Source organism: Triturus cristatus, chromosome 5_2, assembly GCF_964204655.1.
Source record: "Triturus cristatus chromosome 5_2, aTriCri1.1, whole genome shotgun sequence".
NCBI lineage: Eukaryota > Metazoa > Chordata > Amphibia > Caudata > Salamandridae > Triturus > Triturus cristatus.
The window spans coordinates 899,291,726-899,313,644 of record NC_140588.1 but is presented as its reverse complement, the minus strand read 5'-3'; the positions used below and the strand labels follow the sequence as shown (position 1 = coordinate 899,313,644).

Genomic DNA, 21,919 nt, shown 5'->3' with positions numbered 1-21,919 from the left:
CAGTGGCATGACCCACAAGACTACGTGCACCAGGAGACAAGAGAAGGAGACAAAAAGTCTCAAAAAAGTGGTCTGCACGGAAAAAGAAAGAACTGACGTCCGCGTAGTCTCCGTGATGTCATTTCGGCGCGTACGATGTCACTGACGGACGCGGACCGCACAACGCCACCTACTGGCGCGCAGGGGTACTGCTAAGCAGAAAACTTTCCGGATCCAGTCTGACGCCTGGGGATTATTCTAAGGTAAGGAATCTATCACTAACGTGTCTCTTTTTCATTAATTTTTAATTGCTGCCTTAAATAAAGACTAGGAGAGCATTTCATCCCACAGCTGTACTAAGCTCAGAAGTAACATTCAGACTCTTTTCCACAGATTATGACTTGAAATAGTAGTTTGCAATTCCTGCCCCAGGGTTAACTTCAGGGTACCACACGAGGCTGCTCTAGCTTCGTGCCAGTTATGTAATATAAAATTGAAATTTCAGCTGACTTTGGGCCTCTGAAACAAAGTTCAAAAGATTAAATTGCTTACTGAAAAGTTATCCATAAACAGATCACTACTGGTCTTGAGCTTCGGAGACAGCCTGAACTCACATATAGCAAGATTCAATCACTGCTCAAACAATTTGGCTTTTGTAAATTCAGATTTGAAATAAAATTTTGTTTTGTAAATTCAGTACATAATTTACAGCGGGAGGTGTGTTAAATCTGTCATGTTATTGTGTTAAGCATAACTAGCCACAAAGCTAATTCTTCAGGCTGTTCAATACTCTAATGATGCAGTCGCACACAGAAAGTTATAGTGCTGCTGACTTGCAGCGAGGCACTTTTCTTTCTGTCAGTGCATTAAAAAGTCTTGGAATTTGTCCAAAAATGTTTTTGGAGGCAAGCATGTATTCTTGAATCAGACTGCATGACCCACTGTATAATAATAGTATAGCTCCTCAATCCCTGGCGGCACAGCATAATGTGCTGCATAGCTAAACACTTATAAGGTCCAAAAGGCGAGACCTATTGGCTATGCCATGCTTGTTGGAATGGGGCACCTGGTCTAAACAAGAAGAGATCAGCTTGCTCAAGTTATTGGTCTAGATGGGCACAGCTATCTCACCTTTTTGTGGACTGCCGTCATTTCAGGTAAAATTATAACCCGGCTGCCTCCAGTGATTTAATTTGAACATGGACCTAGAATTGTTTTTTCTGATTGTACTTTTCTTGAATTGTATTCAGTCTTATAACAATGACATCTGTTTATTAAAACAACTTGATTTTAGACCCCTCTCCGATCAACTGTGACTTTAAACGAGGGTTTTTTCCTTGGGTACCGAAAACCAACCTGCTCTCCGAGTGACCACTGTCTGACACAATATATTACAGTAATTCTATTTGTATTTATATTCGGCAGTGTCTAATATACGTAGTTGCCTATTGTTCGGGTTTCCTTTCTTTATTCTTGTTATATGTTGCATTCCCTTGCATATATTTCTGTCTCATCATGGTAAATAATTCTACTCCTTCTTACTGATTCTATGTTTGGACACAAGGTAAAATTTAAGACCTGAAGACCAGGTGCACTTGAAAAGTGCTTAATAACCAACTGTTCCTCTTGGTGCTGATATGTTTCTTTTTTTATTGCATTGTAACTGCTCTAACAATGAATCAGACCGAAGTTTCTACAAACTTTGGAAATTCGCATACCCATGCCCCTCTTGGTCGGAATTGTGATCCTTGAGAATGCTGCATGGCACCTTTTTGACCACATGTAAATATCCCTGTATTTGACTATCAAAATTGCCTTTCTTAGAATCTCCTTGTTTTCACTTAAATATCCTCACATCAAGTTGCAACTAAACCTCATACCATTAAAATTAGCAAAAAGGTGTCCCTTTTCTCTAGAGTAGACAGAGCAAACATTACATTTTTATTATAGATCTTAAAAGATAAAAAAGTTAAATAATATGAACTAGTATGCAAATAACCTTATCCAGATCCCATGGCATGATAATTATAACAAAATAGCTGATAAGAACATTACGAGATCCACAACAATAATCAGACCAATAGCGAGTGAAACCAGCACAGGCATAGCCAATAGTGTCGTGAAGTTCCTACAAATCTATATAGGATCTGCACGTTTAGACAACATAAACGGAGGGATTGGTGTACAGACTGGTTCCAGACACCCCCAAAGGATATGTTAGTGTGTTAGTCCAGCTAGCTCACAGTACCACTTTGAGCCCCTCTCATCAAGGAGCGAATAGCTCCTTGGAAAGAATCGAACAGGACAACCCTAACCCCTCAGAGATCGTGGAAACAGTACAGTACTTTTCGCTCAGTCACTCGTGCTTATTTTGTCTCAGAGAGATATACAGAATGAACGAGGGGGACGTTTTCAATAAGAATTTATTGAACCATCATAATTCTAGTATAAAATACGTGTGCTGCGACAACCATAAGCCAGAAACAGATACATACGTTATTAGCACCAACAGAGTAAAGAAGAGGTAGAATTCTACCATTGTGATAAACCAATGGATATATGCAGGCATATAGATACATGACAATAATAATACATACCCCTATGATGTAACGGTAACTAGATATACCTAAGTGTACCTAGCATGTATGTAGGTGTAGAGTCAAGAATCCCCTTAGGATATAGCCAACCCCATTACCTGATGTGGGAGAGTGAAGGACCCTGTCTTGGTCTCGAGATGGACACCCCGTGAGGGATGTCAGACCACTGCATGCTGGAGTGTCTGAATCAGGAACCTCAGCGTCTTGCGTCAGTGTGTCAGCATGGAAGTCTTTTTCTCCTCTGGTTTGCCCAGCGAAGATGTAGTGCTTATATACCCGAAAGGCACCCTCAAGGGTTCTACCTAGAAGTGTACTATTGGCATGACGGGAAAGGACGACGATAGAGGTTACCCTTATACAGAGTTATTATGCAGAAGATGGTAATACTGCTGTGATACAGAGAATCCTCATGCATAATACATGAGACTAGTTTTTGGAAAAAAACCACACAACAGTCATGTTGCACCCAACTAGGTAAAAGGAAAGTGCCAGACCCGTTATGTACAGCAATGATAGGACAGATGCAGGAAAAGGTCATAACTACCTAGGCCTATAGCGGGGTACATTGGGGTTCATAATAATAGATCTTGCTTTGGAACCTTATAAGTGTTTAGCCATGCAGCACATTATTCTGGGTGTAGCAGCATCAACAAAACACAAGACCATGAGCTAGAAAGAAGCCGCTGTGAGACATTTGTGATTGGCTTGAGATCGCATTGGTGGAATATGGCTTGTTGTATCCGGTCTAATGTCCGCACCATAATATTCATTCAATACGAGTAATAACGAAGCCACTTTTTAAAACTATTTCTCGTGTATTGACTTCAGAGTTATTTCATTACCTGGCTCCGAAGTGCCACTAACCGCCTCACCAAGCTATGGTTTCAACTTTAAGGCATGCCGGAGAACTGATCATAAAGCCCGAAGACAGGCTGCACACAAAGACGTCGCTGCTGGTTTAGCCCCGCACCCATGCGGTACAGCATGAATGGTGCAACTACAACATGTAATACAAACCTTGCAAACACACATGCTGTGCGTGAGGCAATTTCCCTAAGCACATGTGAGGTACAGGATAGTGGTGCTGAGGGCACACAAGACACTGCTGCTGAGAACACACAAGGCATGTGGCAGTACTGCTAAGCATGCACATGGCTATTGTGGTACTGAGCACACACGCAGCGCTGCTGTGCACATACAGGACAGTGCTGCTGAAAAAACACAGGGCAGTGCTGCTGAAAACACACAGTGCAGTGCTGCTGAGCACACAGAGAAACGGGCGGTGCTGCTGAGCACACACAGGACAGTACTGATGAGAACACAGGGCACGGGGCAATATTGCTGAGCACACACAAACGGGAAGTGCTGCTGAGCAAACATGGGACTGTGCTGCTGAAAACATAAAGGGCAGTGCTGCTGAAAACATAAAGGGCAGTCCTGCTGAAAACACAGGGCAGTGCAGCTGAAAACACACAGGGCAGAGCTGCTGAAAACACACAGGGCAGAGCTGCTGAAAACACACAGGGCAGAGCTGCTGAAAACACACAGGGCAGAGCTGCTGAAAACACACAGGGCAGAGCTGCTGAAAACACACAGGGCAGTGCTGCTGAAAACACACAGGACAGTGCTGCTGAGCACACAGAAACGGACGGTGCTGCTGAGCAAACTGGAATGGCATGGTGAGCAAAAAAACGATGGATTTAGGCCCAGATCTCTATACTGGGGTGAATGTATGACATTGTTCTGCATTCTGTCCATCAATTGCTCTTTGAGCACACATGGGACACAGATGCAAGGCTACAGCGCACACACAAGGCATGGAGCAGTGCTGCTGAGCACAGAGAGGGCGGTGGTGGTGAGCACACGAGGCATGAAGGAAGTCCTGCTGAGCATGCACGGGCAGTGCTGCTGAACACACACACACACACACACACACACACACACACGGCACAGGGCACTGTCAAAGAGCACGCAAAGAACTGTGGTGTCAAGCACACACAAGACCCTAGGCAGTGCTGCTGAGCACACACAAAGGGCGTTAATAATGAGAACATACATGTCGGGGCAGCCGTGCTTGCACATACAGTGGTGCTGATGACAGACAGAGCAGTGCTTCTTAGCACTCGTGGGCATGGGATGGGTATGCTTCTCTGTACACACTGGACAGAAGGCACTGCTGCTTGCACGTACAAATGCAAATGTGCACGTGTCAGTGGCGCTGAACACAGACAGGGCAGGGAGCAGTGTTGCAGGGCAGAAGTGCTGAGCACACACATGGCTGTGATGCTGTTAAACAAGGGGGGGGAGGGGAAGAGTATGTGTGACCAGCCACCTGTCTTGCAAATATACGAAATACCCCCTCATTCTCATCGCCCTCCCAAATAGCCAGCACCCGAACTCACCCTTGCGAGGCTCGAGACCAAAAGGAGAACAGAGATTGTGAGAATGTGCAATGACAGAATGCCAGTTCTGAAGAAGGAACCCTCCGATTCAACGCTGCTGTGCTGCTTCTGTGTGTTTCCCCGCGCGTTTGTGGGTTTCGGCGCCCATATTAAGCGTAGAGACTAATCGCATCAAACCATTGTTTGCTGGAAGTTGGGAGCAGACAGAGCGCGCGTGCTGCAGACATTTTTAGTGTAGAGAAAGGAATATGCTACTTACCAGTATGCATCTGTTCTTGGCATGTAGAGCTGCAGGGCCACACAGTTAGGATAAGATCGCCATCTGGTGTTGGGCTCGGATGATTGCAGGTTGTTGTTGTCTTCCGAAGAAGCCTTTGGTCACGAGATAGGTGACTCTCTCTGGACAACAGTGTGCATGGGCATCCACTCCATTCTCAGATTGTTTTTCGCCATGATGGGAAATGATGGAGTGTATAAGAAATAAAGAGAAAGGATGTCCATGTGTAGTGTCTAATTAAGACAATGCTGGAACAGATACAGGTCCCGGGGAGGCGGGTGGGCGTGTGTGGCTCTGCAGCTCTACATGCCAAGAACAGATGCATACTGGTAAGTAGCATATTCCGTTCGAGGCATATGAGCTGCAGATCACACACTTAGGATAGACTATATAGCAGTGTCTCCCCTAGCGGTGGTCACCTGTATCCGTTGCAGCAGTTTGGAATAGAGTTTTTAGGACAGCTTGGCCTACTGAAGCTTGTTGTTTGGATTGCACATCAACACAGTAATGTTTAGTGAAGGTGTGTGTGGTAGACCATGTGGCTGCTTTGCAAATATCTTCTAAGGGAATGTTCCCCAAGAATGCCATGGAAGCCCCTATTTTACGCGTAGAGTGCGCTATAGGGGGAATGTAAGAGTGCGTTTAGCTTTTTGGTAACATATTTGGATACATTTAACTATCCACCTGGCTATCCCTGATTTTGAAATGGGGTTGCCTTTATGTGGTGGAGCGAAAGCAACAAACAGCTGTTTGGTTTTGCGAAAAGGTTTGGTTCTGTCGATGTAATAAAGCAAGGTTCTTTTAAGGTATGAAGGGCTCTCTCAGCTACTGAGTCTGGATTAGGGAAGAAGACTGGTAGCTCGACTGATTGGTTAAGATGGAAAGGGGAAATGACTTTAGGGAGGAATTTTGGGTTTGTCCTAAGAACCACTTTGTTACGATGTAGTTGTAAGAATGGTTCTTCAAGAGTTAAGGCTTGTATCTCACTTACTCTCTGTAGGGATGTGATTGCGATAAGGAAAGCCACTTTCCAAGTTAGGAACTGCAGTTCGCATTTATGCATAGGTTCAAATGGAGGACCCATGAGCCTTGTGAGAACAATATTGAGATTCCACACTGGGGAAGGTGGTAATCTTGGAGGAATAATCCTTTTAAGACCCTCCATAAATGCATTGATGGCTGGTACCTTAAAGAGGGACAGGTGTTGTCTATTTTGCAAGTAGGCTGCTAAGGCCGCTAGGTGTAGCCGTATGGAGGAATACGCTAAATTGCATCTTTGCAAGTGTAGTAAATAGCAAATAATGTTTTGGGCGGAAGCATCTAGTGGACGTATGTCATTGTTAGCGCAGTAAATGGCAAATCTTTTCCATTTTGCTGCATAACACGCCCTAGTAGTAGGTCTTCTAGCCTCTTTTATGATATTCATACAGTCCGGTGGGAGGTTGAGGTAACCGAACTCTAAGACTTCAGGAGCCAGATTGCCAAGTTCAGTGTCTGAGGATCTGGGGGTCTGATTTCTCCATGGTTCTGGGTTAATAGAGCCGGGGAGAGGCGCAATTTTTGATGTGGAACTAGCGATAGTTCTAGAAGTGTGGTGAACCAGGGTTGACGTGCCCAAGTGGGAGCTACTAGTATCAGTTTTAGCGACTGTTGTTTCAGCTTGCGTACCACAAATGGAATGAGTGGGAGAGGCGGAAAAGCGTACGCAAATCTGCCTGACCAGTTCATCCATATTGCATTGCCCTTCGACTGTGGGTGTGGAAACCTGGCGGCGAAGGGTGGGCATTTTTGTTTTTTCGTGAGTGGCGAACAGATCTAGGTCTGGTTGGCCCCATTTTTGGTAGAATGGGAATAGGACTTTGGGGTGTAATTCCCATTCGTGGATTTGCTGTGTCTGGCGACTTTGGAGATCGGCAACCTGGTTGTGAACGCCTGGAAGGTGTTGCGCTAACGGGTAGATGTTTTGGGGAATTGCCCATCTCCAGATTTGCTGTGCAAGTCGGGACAGTTGGAGAGAATGTGTCCCCCCCTGTTTCTGTATGTAATACATGGTCGTCATATTGTCTGTGCGGATGAGGACAGTTTTGTTCTTTAGATGTACTTGAAAGGATTTGAGTGCTAGGAACACCGCTAGAAGTTCGAGGTGATTGATATGGAGCAGTTTGTGTTGAGTGGTCCATCTGCCCTGAGTGGTGTATTGAAGGAGGTGGGCTCCCCACCCCGTGAGAGATGCGTCGGTGGTCAGCACTACTTGTGGAAGAGGGTCTAAGAACGGCCGCCCTTTGGACAGGTTGATGGTGTTCCACCATTTTAGTGAACGAAGTGAGCGACTGTCCACCAACACCAGATCGGTAAGTTGTCCGTGAGCCTCATTCCACTGTTGTGCTATACACTCTTGCAAGGGCCGCATTTGAAGTCGTGCGTGGGGTACGATGGAGATGCATGACGCCATCATGCCCAACAGTTGCATAAACACTCTTGCTGGAAGAGAGTGTTGCGTTTGAAATTTTGAGATGAGATTTTGTATGTTGGCTATCCTGGCTGTGCTGGGATAAGCTATGGCCTTGGATGTATTTATGGTGGCTCCCAGATATTGATGTATGTGGGAGGGTTGAAGTTGAGATTTGGGATAGTTGATGGTAAATCCCAAGTCGTGTAGGGTTTGAAGAGTGCGGTGAGTGTGGAGAACACATTTGTCGAGAGTATTGGCTTTTATGAGCCAATCGTCGAGATAGGGGAAGACATGGATTTCCTGAGATGCGCTGCCACAACTGCTAAGCATTTGGTAAATACCCTGGGTGCGGTTGTTACTCCGAATGGGAGAATTGTGAACTGATAGTGTTGCCCGTCTACCACAAATCGTAGATATTTCCTGTGTGCGGGATGCATAGGGATATGAAAGTATGCGTCCTTGAGGTCCAATGTGGCAAGGAAGTCACCCTGTTGAAGTAGTGGGAGGACTTGTTGGAGAGTGATCATATGGAAGTGATCTGATTGTATGTATTGGTTTAGTAGCCTGAGGTCCAGTATGGGTCTTAAGGTCCCGTCCTTTTTGGGAATGAGGAAATATAGAGAATATACTCCTGTACCCTGATGTTGGAGTGGAACTGCTTCTATTGCGTGTTTTTGAAGCAAAGACTGAATTTCCTGTTTGAGGAGTGTGAGATGGTGTGGTGACATTGGACGATGTTTGGGTGGTATGTTTTTGTGAGTTCGAGGCAGTAGCCAAACTGGATAATTTGTCTTACCCACTTGTCTGTTGTGATGGAATCCCAGACAGGTAGGAACTGTTGGAGTCTTCCCCCGACCGGAGTGGAATGGTCTGGGGGGAGTGGAGGCAAGTCACTGTTTAGTGGCTGGAGAGGTGCGGGTGTTGGTGTTGCCCCGTCCTCGGCCCTTGGTATTGTTTCCCCTATATCCTCCTATAAAATATCCTCTGTTAGGGGATGTTTGTCCGGAGGTTTTGAAAGTGGAAGAGGTGTCTGTTCCCACATTTTTGGAGTCTCCCCTGTAAAAGGAGCGGCGAAAGGAGCCTCGGGGTTGTGTAGACTGTAATGCTCCCATTGATTTGGCAGTCTCATTATCTTTCTTCATCTTTTCTAGTTCAGTGTCGACTGCGGGTCCAAATAGTTGCTCCTGATTAAAGAGTTGAGCAAGAATGGTTGATTGTACTTCCGGCTTAAAGCCGGAAATACGTAGCCATGCGTGGCATCTAAGTAACACGCTCGTGTTGACCGCCCTAGAGGCGGTGTCCGCTGCGTCTAGCGCCCATTTGATGGAGGCATTTGATATTAGCTTTCCCTCTTGAATGAGGTCATTGGCCTGGGATTTGTACTGATCAGGCAGGTGTTGCAAAAGCTCCTCTAGTTGGTCATAATGAGCCCTATCATATCGAGCCAATAGGGCTTGTGTGTTGGCAGCTTGTGCGGCAACCCTTTTTCCCGAAGCCTCTAAGAGCTTAGACTCTTTGTCTGGTGGCGGTGTGTCTCCTGTTGTTTGGGAGTTAGCCCGCTTGCTTGCATTTGACACGACTAAAGAGTCTAGAGGGAGCTACGCTTTGATGTAAGCGGGATCCTGTGGGGCCGGTCTATATTTTTTTTCTCTTCGGGGGTAAGAACCCTAGCTCTAACAGGGTCCTTAAAAACCTCAGTGGCGTGCTTTATCACTCCCTTATCATGGGCAAGATTTGAACAGATTTTTGCGACTGCTCAAATGTGTCGAGGAGAAAGTCCTCTTCAGGTGTATCTGTGTGCATGGTAACGCCATGGAACAGTGCCGCCCTGTTTATGAGTTGTCCAAACCCTAAATGGTCATCAGGAGGGGAGGGTTTGGAAGGGTATGAAGTGGGATCAGGAAGGTCAGGTAAAGGGAAAGCCCAGTCGTCTAAGGGCGCCGTGTCCGGGAGTGTAAAGGGATCATGAGGATCAGTAGGATCATCTGGGTCTCCCCCTCCCCCTAAATCGTCATCATCCTGTGGAGGTGGTGAATGCGAAGGAGATGGTAGAGGGGAAGGAGGTGGGGGCAGGGGGGGGGTGGAATGAGAGGTAATATAGGAGAGGAAGGACGAGTGGGTGAGGTGGCAAAGTCCTTCTTCTTCACGGGAGCTGGAGGAGGTGTTGTGTCCAGCTTCCTTTTCTTGTATGGCACAGCTGTGACATGTCCGGTTTTGGATTAATGTAAATCCTTTTTTGCTTGGGATCCGGGCGAAAAGTTGTAAAAGTTTGGAAGGTTGTTTGATTGTTAGAAGTTTTCAGCTGGAGCGGAAAAAAGTTCATCCGAACCCAATGGCGGAAAAAACCAATCTGAGGATGGAGTGGATGCCCATGCGCACTGTTGTCCAGAGGAGGAGTCACCTATCTCGTGACCAAAGGCTTCTTCCGAAGACAACAACAACCTGCAATCATCCGAGCCCAACACCAGATGGCGATCTTATCCTAAGTGTGTGATCTGCAGCTCATATGCCTCGAACCTGTAGTCGTGTACTAAGAAAGAATGACAAGTTTCTTGATAGTTTTTTTATTTTAAACAACAACGGTCCCTAGAAAGTTCAAGATAAGGAAACAACGGAATGAATATAGACTCAATCAGTACTATAGTAAGCGGACTTGTCCAGCCGGACAGAGGTCAAGTATTTACTTATAAGCAGATAAACAATCGTTTGAACATTAGTACATAAAGTGGGACACAAGCCTGTGTCCGATTTGACCAACCTAGAAAAATACAAAACAAAACAAAAACAACAGGGGGCTCAGGCAAAGTTCATGGTTTGTTGTGAAGAAACAGTAAACATTTTCAAAGAAACAAATCGCGTTGAACACCTTTACACTTTTAAAATGAATTATTTAGGACGTATAAGGTGTTTTTAAAGTGTCGACGGCGTTTCCATCCATTGGGGGAATACAAGGATCATCATCAGGACGAGTATTATGCCTGTATAGTAGAGTCTTAATAACCTGGGACTAATTTGGAGGGGGGTGGGAAAGATTTCAAGCGAAAGATTAGGAAAGGATACATTTTTACACAATTAAGCAAGAGGAGGGGTGTTTTTTGCTGACAACTTGGGGAGTGGTAGGGATAGACCCATACATGAGCTGTGAGAAGGGTGACCACAAACAAGGCTAAAAGATGATGCTTGATGAGCCAAGGATGAGTGTGCATATACTAAGGCATTACCATGGCGAAGGTTGGGACAGATAGCCAATTAGCATATGGTGCGATTAACCATGAGGAATACAAGGTAGGGGCAGGTGAGAACGTGCGATAGACTCGCCATGCACGTAATGTGTTACAACGCTATCAATAAAGCAAAAAATGCATAGTAGCGGCACATTTGTAAGTACATTCAGAAATTACAGATAGGGAGAGCCTTATTAACACATTGAGCGACAATATTAGAGTCAATGCGCTCAATTCCTTAAGAACGAATTTCTAGCTAGGCGAACAACATATTGATAGAGTACCATGTGTACTTAAGGTTCTAATTCATCAGTGCGAAAAGAGTTGAAGCTAAGGACAGCGTGTGACCGTGGTGACGCGAGGCTAAGTGGGCTTAACGGTGAGAGAAGATCAGGCGGTAGCTAACTGAAACTGTGTCTGGGCTTACCGGTATGCAGGAGGAATAGTCCGGCAGAGGCTAGGTAAAGCGTCAAAATTAACAGCTGTACTCACGCTAATATCGCGTGATTCTATTCGCAAACCCGGAAATGATTGTAACCTGCTCGGGACATTTAAACCACGAACGCGCGCTTGTCCATTGCTATCAAGCCGATGGAATCAGCACCAAATAGGTCCTCAGCAGGGAAAGACCCATGAATCCGTGAGTTGTTCGCTGTTTCAGTCTATAGCCACAACAAGGTACGCTATTTTGGTATCTCCGCACGGAGATTCTGCCGACTTCGGGCTCAGTGATAATGCTATTTTTTTCCTATGTGTTGTTTGTCACTATCATATATATATATATATATATATAAAATATTCCTTACCAAATCAACGGATTGACGTACATGGTCATTCCTTACATCAACAATGCCCGACAATAGGGGTACCGCTGTTCAAGTGTGATTTCACGTGGGTTATTACCACTCTCCAAACGGGGTAAAAACATGTATACATTCAATATTTTCTTACTACTTTAAAAAAAAAAAACTTTACTACACTATCGAGCAGTGTGAGTGATAGCGAGTGTGTGGTTTGTGGAGTATTAAAACTTTTATCATGACACCTGGGTCAAAAGTACACAAAACAACGGCAATTAGCCGGTATGAGATACAGAATATAAGAATGCGAGCATAATTTGCGCAAGGCACAGCTTCTGAATAACTGAGCTAGATCACTCGTTGATATAAAATCCTCACTGGGAGAATGTTAGGCCACCACTTACGGTGATTTTTTTGATATTATGCTTCCAAAATTTTGGTGAGCTGATGTGTGTCCTGTTATGTGTTGTTTTCCTCTTTTTTTTCCACAGATGGAGTGATTCAACATTAAAATTATTAGCGATATATAAAGGAGCAGCTACCTGCCCTTTTTAAAATAGTATAGGATAATTCCCTGTTCTTTTCCCTCCAGGGGGGGATACAGCCCTGAAGAAAGTCCAGCACCAATTCATGTGATCAAGGCCCTTCGGGGCTGAAACGCGTAATGGCTGCCGCACATTTCTGCTGAGAAAAATAAAAATTGAATTCGCTGATTTAGTGGTCCACGCTCCATCTGTTTCACGACAAAAGACGAATGTGGAGTTCCAGTAATAAATAAATATATAAATATGTATATAAATATTTATATATGGGAAAAAGATAGTGACAAACAACACATAGGAAAAAATAGCATTATCACTGAGCCCGAAGTCAGCAGAATCTCCGTGCGGATATACCAAAATAGCATACCTTGTTGTGGCTATAGACTCAAACAGCGAACAACTCACGGATTCATGGGTCCTCCCCTGCTACGGACCTATTTGGCGCTGATTTCATCGGCTTGATAGCAATGGACAAGCGCACGTTCGTGGTTTAAACGTCCCGAGCAGGTTACAATCATTTCGGGTTTTGTGAATAGAATCACGCAAGATTAGCGTGAGTACCTGCTAACGGAAAAAAGACTTGAAAGGTGAAATAGAACAACGGTAGATTATCTGCCTCTAACTTGCTCCTTAAAAAAGGGTAATTCGTAACTTAGGTTTACAAACAGCAATGAACCGGCATTTTGAAAGACTTGAAATAGACGTCATACTGACGAACAGAATTGTGGGAGTTGTAGTATGTATCCCACATAGTGGTGGGACCCCACCATCAACTCCGCTAATGAATAGCTATTTACAAGCCGGAACCGACCAAGTCGGGCCATAACTAAGGGAGATTCATGCAAAGTTAAAAGGTCAGACTGGGGATGCAAAACGCAGAATGACCCAGTCCAAATTGTTGTGTATTATAAATCATATTTTGAATTTGCATGTAATGAACAAAATTATTTAAGAAAGACTCAAGGGCCCGGAATTTTTTAAAAGACCTTAAGTAATGTGTGTGGCTATATACATTTAAAAGAAAAACAGAAATACTGTTTGGAAAGATGCTTTCAGAGTGCGCAAGTTAGCCAAAGTAGGGGTACTAACTGTTGGTACCCCATGAATGAATTCCAAACCACTAATAGGTGTTTGGAGATCGATTTCTGTACACTAATATTGCCCGGTCATATAGTAAGCTATGGTATCTCTAGCGTGTGATTTTTATGTATTAATTCCTATATCCATGCTTAGTATTCCATATATACACGCTTCCTGTGTGACGCAAAGCCATATCACAGTGTATTCAATGTCATATACCTTAGTTCTTTTTATTCAGTTGATTCCAAGGTATGGAATCGTTTAGTCCATGAATGTGTGTTTTCAGACAGTATACCCACCGTTGTTCCCTTTCAAGGAGTTTTTTTGTCAGGTCTCCTTCTCCTTTGATTTTTTTCAATCACAGTCCACTGTACATCCATGTCTGTGTGCTGCATTTCGACATAATGTGATGTCAATCTTGTTGCTGTTATGGCTCTTCTAATGGTACGTCTATGTTCGCTGATGCGGACCTTGAATTTTCGCCCAGTCATGCCGATATACATTAGTTGACAAGGGCATTTGATCATGTAGACAACTTTGTCACTATTGCAATTTTTATGGGTTCGTTGTTCCCATGCGTAATGCATGCCCAAATCGATCTCCTTCGTATGTTTGGTTAGAGGGCATACCACACATGCCCCACACGGATAGTGACCAACAACTGAGGGTTGATGCCAAAGTGTTAGTTGTTGAGATGTTTTTTTTTTTCAGATGTGTGTATCAGGGTATCTCTTAGACTTTTATTCTTCCTGAAGGAGAACATAGGTTTGTCAAACTTCAATTTGTTGGACGTAAGGATCTGCCACTTCTTATTGATGATTTTCTTAATGTCATTTGATGACGTATAATATGTTGTGACACAGATGATGGTATCCTTTGTCTCTTTTTTGGTTGTCTCCAAAAGAGCAGCCCTTGGTGTATTGCGGGATCTTTTCTTGGCTTTTTCAATACTTCTTCTACGGTAGGCTCTTTCTTTCAGTTTCTTCGCCAGTACTTCTGCTTCATTTTTGTAATCATTCAGCTCTTCACAATTTCTACGAATTCGCAGAAACTGGCCAATGGGGAGATTTTCCCGAAGGGAACGTGGATGGGCGCTCTCGAAGTGTAGAAGACTGTTTTTATCAGTTGGTTTGGTGTACAGAGCACTGGACAGGCCTTGGTTGTTTGCCCTTATTTTGACATCAAGGAAGGAGACTTCGTTGTGATGGTACGTCATGGTGAATTTCAGGTGTGGATTGAGTTGGTTGAGCCATCCATGGAAGTTGGACAATGTCTCCGAGTCCCCCTCCCATATCATTAAGACATCATCGATGTAACGCCACCACTTACAGATGTTTTTGGAGTGAGGGTTGGCTGACCAGATATGTTGTTCTTCTATCTGGTCAACATACAGACACGCTAAGCTAGGCGCAAAGGTGCTGCCCATCGAAGTGCCTTGGACTTGGAGATAGAGCGGTTCCTCGAATTGGAAAAAAAATGTGGTTAGTGCTAGACGTATCAATGTGATGACCCAGCTTATTGGGGCATCCCAGGTCCAATGTTCTTGTTTCAACTGGTTTTCAATCACAAGAATACTTTCCTCTTGTGGGATGCTGGTGTATAATGCTTCTACATCTAAACATACCAACAGATTGTTCGTAGGGTCATATGTTACCTCTGATATTAGATTAAGTAGATGCTTCGTGTCCTGTACATATGACCTGATACACTTGACCAATGGGCGGAGAAACCAATCTGTGTACTGGGAAAGGGGCTCTAACAGAGATCCCACTTCAGACACAATCGGTCTTCCAGGTGGCGGTATTTTACCTTTGTGTATCTTTGGTATTGTATAAAAAACCGGGGTTCTTGGGTCGTCAGAATTAAGAAACTCATGTTCTTTTTTGTTTAACCAGCCATGGTTCAGGGCATCTGTGGTAATGGTACTTATGATTTTTTTCAAACGTGCTGTGGGATTCTTACTAATTTTGCTGTAAAATTTTGTATCTGCTAAGGGACTCATACAAACTGTTCTGTATGCTGTTGTACTCTGAATCACAGTTGCTCCACCTTTATCCGCGGGTTTTATGGTGATGTCATTCTTCCTGCCACAATGTCACCAGACTGTAGTTAATTCAGGATCAGAAACCGAGGCAGAGACACTGGGCATACATTCCCGCAGACAAATTACTCAGTGCTATTTTGCAGCTAACCTATAACCTTCTATTGGGCCCGATTTGCAACCAATGCCACATATGTACATTCAGTATTAGGAAAGTTACACATTCATAAATTACTTTTTTTCACATACCATATTTTCCCATGCTTGTCACCCTTCACTGTTTGCACCACTTACACCAGCGATAGTGGTAACAATTTAGGAGATCAGCTAAGTGGAGGGAATATTTATTTGAGGTTCTGAAAAGTGTGTATTCACATAATTTTAAACACATGTTTCCGACTCACCTCTACACATCTATTTTGTGATATATAACTGAGTAAACACATGTTTTTCACAAGTCTAGAACAAAGGTCCACACTGGAAATCCAGAAGGTTCAGATCACTGCCAGATTTTCCCTATGATCACTAAGTAGTTAAATTCTACATAGCTATTATGTATGTAAATGTAACTTATATAGATATCCTGGTAATCTGTCCTGGTTTCGGCCTTCATAGCCTTATGATGAACTTATCAGTTTGATTAGATGCTGTTTATGTAAAGTCGAAGTACAAATGTCTATTCATGTGCTGCTTTATTAACTGTGTAATACTTAGCTCCAATACTGCACTTTAGAAGTATTAAATGTTTAACACTGGCTTTTTTATCTTCGCGATTATGAAGAATCATCAACGTAGCATTAGAAATGCTTGAAGACTGCTCAGGTAAGAAAGTTCTCTCTGATGCACTTTACCTTGTCGAAATCGCCACATCAACTCTCCACCTTAAATCTTCAATGCTAGGTAACCGGGTTTCTTGGTTTAATGCAGCATCTTCAAGAACTTGGCGTCTTCCAGTACATAGAAAAAGAAGATGACATAGCTATTGGTAAGCGATGAGCAGAATTGAAAATAATGAGGTTACAGTACTAATGTTCAATTTGTGTACATTTTACCGCTGCGGAGCGCCTGGCTAATGAGGAAAGACCTCCTAATGGCTAGTGTTTTCTTCAGTTAGGAACCCAATCATCAAGAGAGCTTAAGTTGGTGGTCTCTCTATTTTTGTTACTTTGGAATATAACTTAAAACCTTGAATAATACAATCACTCTCCAAATTCTTAAACTTTAGTTCTTTATTTAGCTTTACAAATACATAAATTACCCCAAACAACCATCATATACCCTCAGTTGGCATGCATCGTTAGTCAGTGACTCATCCAGGGGACATACACTAGTCAATATACATATAGTCAAACATTTCCGAAACAAATGGAGCAGACAGCAGGGTTTATACTTAATTGGCAAGAGATCACACTGGACACACTAGTCGTTCAGACACTCTAAGGTTTCTAAATTGAGTTTTTGGCACTCTGGTGCTAAGGACATGATGCAGTGGGTGGTTTTAATCCATTAATGCAAGATCTGCTCGGCAGTTTATGGCACAAACACTCAGACAGATAAGGAAGATTTAACAATAGTGGCAGGTTTCAAGTATGTCAAAGGTGATGTGGAGTTCAGCTAAATAGTGGAATGTAAGGAAGGACACATGGGAACGTAGTGTGAGAACGGTGTGTATGTTACCGAGAGGATTTTCTGCTTGGATATTTCATACGGCAAGCCAGTTAACACTTAAATTTCATACTCAGATCAGCGATTTGCACGTTTGGTCACTAACTTCCCGTAGGGGGGCGAACACTAGCAGATGAGTTAAATGACCCCATCTATCCACCTCAATATAAATTATACAAAGAACACAAACCTGTTTCCAAAGATTACGCTGGTTAGATCCACAATGAATTCTTCCGGTATCCTTCAAAATAGGAATAAAAAAGTAAAGTTAAGCTTGCTAATATCTTTCATATTATATCTCACACAAAGTATCCTGTGGAGTTTCCAAAAACATTAATTCCAAATGTCTAATAGTGGATATATTTGGAAGTAAGGGCTCCTTCTAATCAACAAACAAGACCCATTCCTGCGGAATGGTGGTATAAAAGGTTTTGTAGAAAAAGTCATTCCGGATGACTCACATTGGAGCCATGCCAATTGTCCAGCGAGACGACCCATTGGTGCATGGCATGGAAAGAAGATGGTGCCCTAGCACCTATGAATAAAAACGTGAGCATCATTTCAAATCCGAACCACAGGATCTCATACAATTGGAAGTGGCCTGTGGTGAAACTATATCCCAGAGTGCGTGTCTGAGGATGGGCTGGGACACAATTGACGTTGCCAATAATTCCTGCCACTTATCGGGAGAGTTATTGATTTATATTAACCACCGAAGACCCCATCCTTATTCTACCCATCTACCTACCTACTCTGCAGACTAGAGATCAGCGGAATTGCTCTCCTAGCTCTACTGGATCTCGGTGCTGTATTTAACTCCATTGGCAATGAAATAGTGTTTGATATGCTTTGCTCTGGTTTAGGACTGGGGTAAAGTAGCTGAATGGTGCTCTTCTTTCTAAATAATAAGCCATCCAAATCTGTTCTTTCCTTTTAGATTTCTTAGTGGTTGTTCATATGACCATGCTATTCCATCTTCTGGAATTGCTTGGGAAGCTACAACATAATTTCAACTATAAACCCAAATTCTCTGTTTTTTAGATATGCTGCATGTAATGTCCTGCCTAACACTCGGGCAGAAAGTGGCAGCCAACCACATACAATTCAAACAACCATAAATAGAATTCATAGCGATTGCCTTTATAAAGTAACCTTCCCCTTCATTCCTGGCAACATTCTAGGAACAATGTGTTTAGAAATTAAAACCACATACCCATTACATGTACTAAGAACCACCCTTCAAGCCCCTATATGCTTCACAGACTTAACTTCAGAAAGTTCCCTGTAGCCCCAGCCTACATGCATAACCCGCAATAGCTGAACATTGGCCTGAATGACAACTCCCATCAACATTGGAGAGACATTTAACAACATCATTCCATCTAATCACAATCCAATAGTCTGCTTGAAATGCAATGCCTTCTGCCGAAACGAGAGAGGAACAGAAGCAAGGCCCAGCTACACCTTTCTTCCACCAAAGCAATGCTGTCAAAATAACCCACTGACACTACTCTGAGAGTCTGGAGTACCCTACCCATCAACATCCATTCTAGGACCGGCGTCACTTAGGGGTACCCATGAGGAGTCACTGCTATGCCATGCACGGCCTCTGGTACCCCTCACACCGTCCCTACTTAGGCCTGGGCGGAGTTCGCGGAGTTCCGCTGCGGAACTCAGTGAAGTGACACTAATACTCTGCCGCGCTACGGGGAGTCCCACAAGGAGAGGAGTGAGTTAGGTCACGTCATTCATGCTGATTTTTAGCGCTGGGTGTTTGGCCCGCGCTGGAAAATCAGCGCAGACGGTTCAATGCGCAATGCAAGACGGCACTGCTTCTTTCTGCTGCTAGAGTAGATGTTCTACTCGAGTGGCAGCATCCTTAATGCGAATGGAAAGTTTTTGAACGCAAGTGGTAGCAGCTATCTGTGACCGCCCACGTTGAGAAATCTCATCGGGAGGTTGTCTGGAGTAGTATTTTCCTCGCTAGCCAACTTAACGTTGGCAAGCGCGAGTGAGGAAAAAAACTCCACTACGTTTTGTGGAGCGGAGTTTTGGGGAATTCTGCATGCTACACGGAGTGGGAGAAACTCCGCAAAATCTGCGACAGGAGCGGAATTTCACACCTAGGCCTATTCTTGCTACTCCTATTCCAAGAAGTCATGATGAAATTGCAGCAACCGAAAGTAAAGGTCTGCCAAGAGCCACGTTTACTTTCTACAATCTACACTACTTGTCCTTCCTATAACCCTCAGCAACAAATAGGCTGTTGAGGAGCTAAGGATCAAACAAGGGGTCAACCTTGGGATTTCACTGTGGCCAAACTGTGCACGATGCCACAAAGACTACCCCAGGTACTTTGGTGAAGAAAAGTCCACGCATTCCACCTCAGGCTACCCACAGTCAAAGCTGATCTAAGGCTCACAACTGGCAAAGGTGGGGAGTAAGCCACCCACGGCAATCCCAGATTCATGCTCAGTGGTACTATAAACGGTTGCTCCATGTCCAGGTGATAACCTAGAACCAGGGTTTTAAGTGGGATGAAAAAACTGAGGGGTCTCTCAAAGGACCATGGCCGATGTAATTAAGGGCGTAGCTTAAATATACTTAAACTAAAATTCCGTGCATAGCATAGTGTGCCGCCAGTCTGGTATTTTGCTGCTTTTATCATTGCATCCAAATATATAATACATCCAAGTAACATTACACCTACAACAAGCCAGAACCATTGGCTAGGCCAATGGTTGTTAGTTGCATAAGATAAATAGGCAACAACTATGGCGTCGTTGTATATAATATTGAAAATGCTTCCTTCTGAAATGATGAGACTGAAAGAACTATATAACGAGTCTCTTTGAAGTTACCTCATAGGCAGTGAAGGGTGGTACTGCTGCAGACGTCAGAATTTATTTCACCCTGAGGGTGAGGGCAAAAATGGAGAGCCCGATAGGTAACCGTTTCAGCACATGATGAGCACAGACAGTACCCAGCTAACTTAAAACCCTGCCAAGAACTGCTTCACCATATGAAAGGTAATTTTTCCTCTCGTTTTCCTACAGAAGAAGAGCCTCTGATTTTCATTAAGAACATTTTGGGGAAGTATCAAAAATGCCATATGATGACTACTGAGGTTAACAAAATTCATACATTTTCACAAGTTTGCTAACGCTTGACCAGAGGACTAGCCAGTGTCGGCCGGCACGGATCGGGGGTTGGTATGTCGGAGGGGGGGAGTTGGGGGTTAGGGGGGGTGGGGGGGGGTTTAAAAAAGGAAAAAAAACCTTACCTAATTGTGGCATCTCTCCTCTGTCTCTCTGTCACCGTCTCTTCCCTGGGGCCGGAACAGGAAGAACCCAGGCTCCCCTGAGCAAATTACAATGCTGCAATGCAGCGTTGTGATTAGTCTGAATGCTGTGGTTCAGCGCTCAGCCAGGGAATGGGAGCCTGGGCATGTTCTCCACGCAGGCTGTAATGCAGCCTGCATAGAGGACATGCAAAGTGCGTATGACGGTTTGGCCGGCCCAAAAGGGCCGGCCAAACATTCATGTACATTTGGAGTAGGCAAACCACTCCTCCCCCTGCTCCTCTGTCATCAGAGCAGCTCCGCCCCGCCCACAAACCTGCTGCAGCAGTAAAACATAAAATGATAATAACCTCAAGAGATCATCATTTTAGGTTTCCTTTATTTTACTGCTGCAAAGCAGTGGAGCGACGCTCCTCCGCCTTAGTGGAGGAGCCGCCTCTGTGACTGGCCACTGCGGCAGTGATCAGCTGACATGCAGCAATGTACTTTTCGCCCCTCGTGGAAAGAGAATCTCTTGCCCTGAAAATATCGGATGTTTAGGTCTTTTCAGAGGCGCAACTAGAGCCAAATTTCAGGGGGGCTAAGAAAAAATTTCGGGGGGGGGGGGCTGAATCTTTTAAGCCATAGGCAGAGTGGAGCTGCAGGGGCTCTTAGAAGGGGTGCAACAACAGCGAGGCCTCATTAACATGCAAATGGTCTTTTAAAGACCTGTGAAGTGCTCGGGTGCGGCTGTGTGTGCGCCGGGAAGCTGTCTCATCCCGCGGTGCCACACACGACGGGGGGGGGGCTGAAGCCCTGTGAGTCCAATGGGTGTTGCGCGCCTGGGTCTTTTTATACACAATTTGCACATATGCTCATTTTGGCTACAAAGGCAAGGTGGGCAAAATGAGAGGCTAGTGAAAATGTTAGTTAATACGAACTAAGTTTCTATTTTTGGGGCGTTAACTAGATTCCCAATAGTAGAGGGGATGTGCGGGGGGCGAGGCACTGAAAGCTGAACCAGGCGCATGGGTCTGGTTAAGCTTGAGGTGCTCTTGGCGGTAATCTGACCAAGAAATGTGGGAAACCAGGTTTGAATCCGGCTCAAGCTCAGCGTCCTGTGATTCCCAGCAAATCTCACAATGTTAAAAACAAGCATTTTCAATACAATATGTCTCGCTTTTGCGAACGTTTAAGCGATTGGTATTTTGTCCTGTAAATACCATCTCCAGGAAAAAAGTGGATGAAGCCAATATGTCGGAATATGGGATTTGGGTCATATTTAGAAGCATTGAGAATTTTAAAAGCCGACACAGCCCAGAGAATAGATTTTAGTCAAAGCAGATATTTATTCGCTATAAACCTTATATGCAAGGGAAAGGGTCTGGAATGTTGATGTCCTTATGGTTATGATACGTATTCCAGACTGAGCAGAATGGAACCAAAGAGCTTGTAGTATCCTGTACATTTATAAGAGAATGCTGTGATAGTTGTATCTGCACTTTAGTCATCTTAGTGGTTGAAATTTGTATTTTATTTATAATTGAATTGTCATTACAGCGCTATTCTTTTTGGATGTA

At 44.1% G+C, this 21,919-nt stretch overlaps 1 protein-coding gene across 1 annotated transcript in view; it reads right to left on the bottom strand.

The window, feature by feature from the left end:
* The window catches only part of COMMD5 (COMM domain containing 5), a 178,196-nt gene that overhangs the window by 48,145 nt on the left and 108,132 nt on the right, over positions 1–21,919 (bottom strand). Inside the window, exons 4-5 of the mRNA XM_085608039.1 lie at positions 17,250–17,300; positions 16,246–16,341 (exon numbers count right to left, since the gene is read on the bottom strand). Of these exons, the coding sequence (XP_085464165.1) occupies positions 16,246–16,341; positions 17,250–17,300 (147 nt within the window). The remainder of the gene's footprint in view (positions 1–16,245; positions 16,342–17,249; positions 17,301–21,919) is intronic.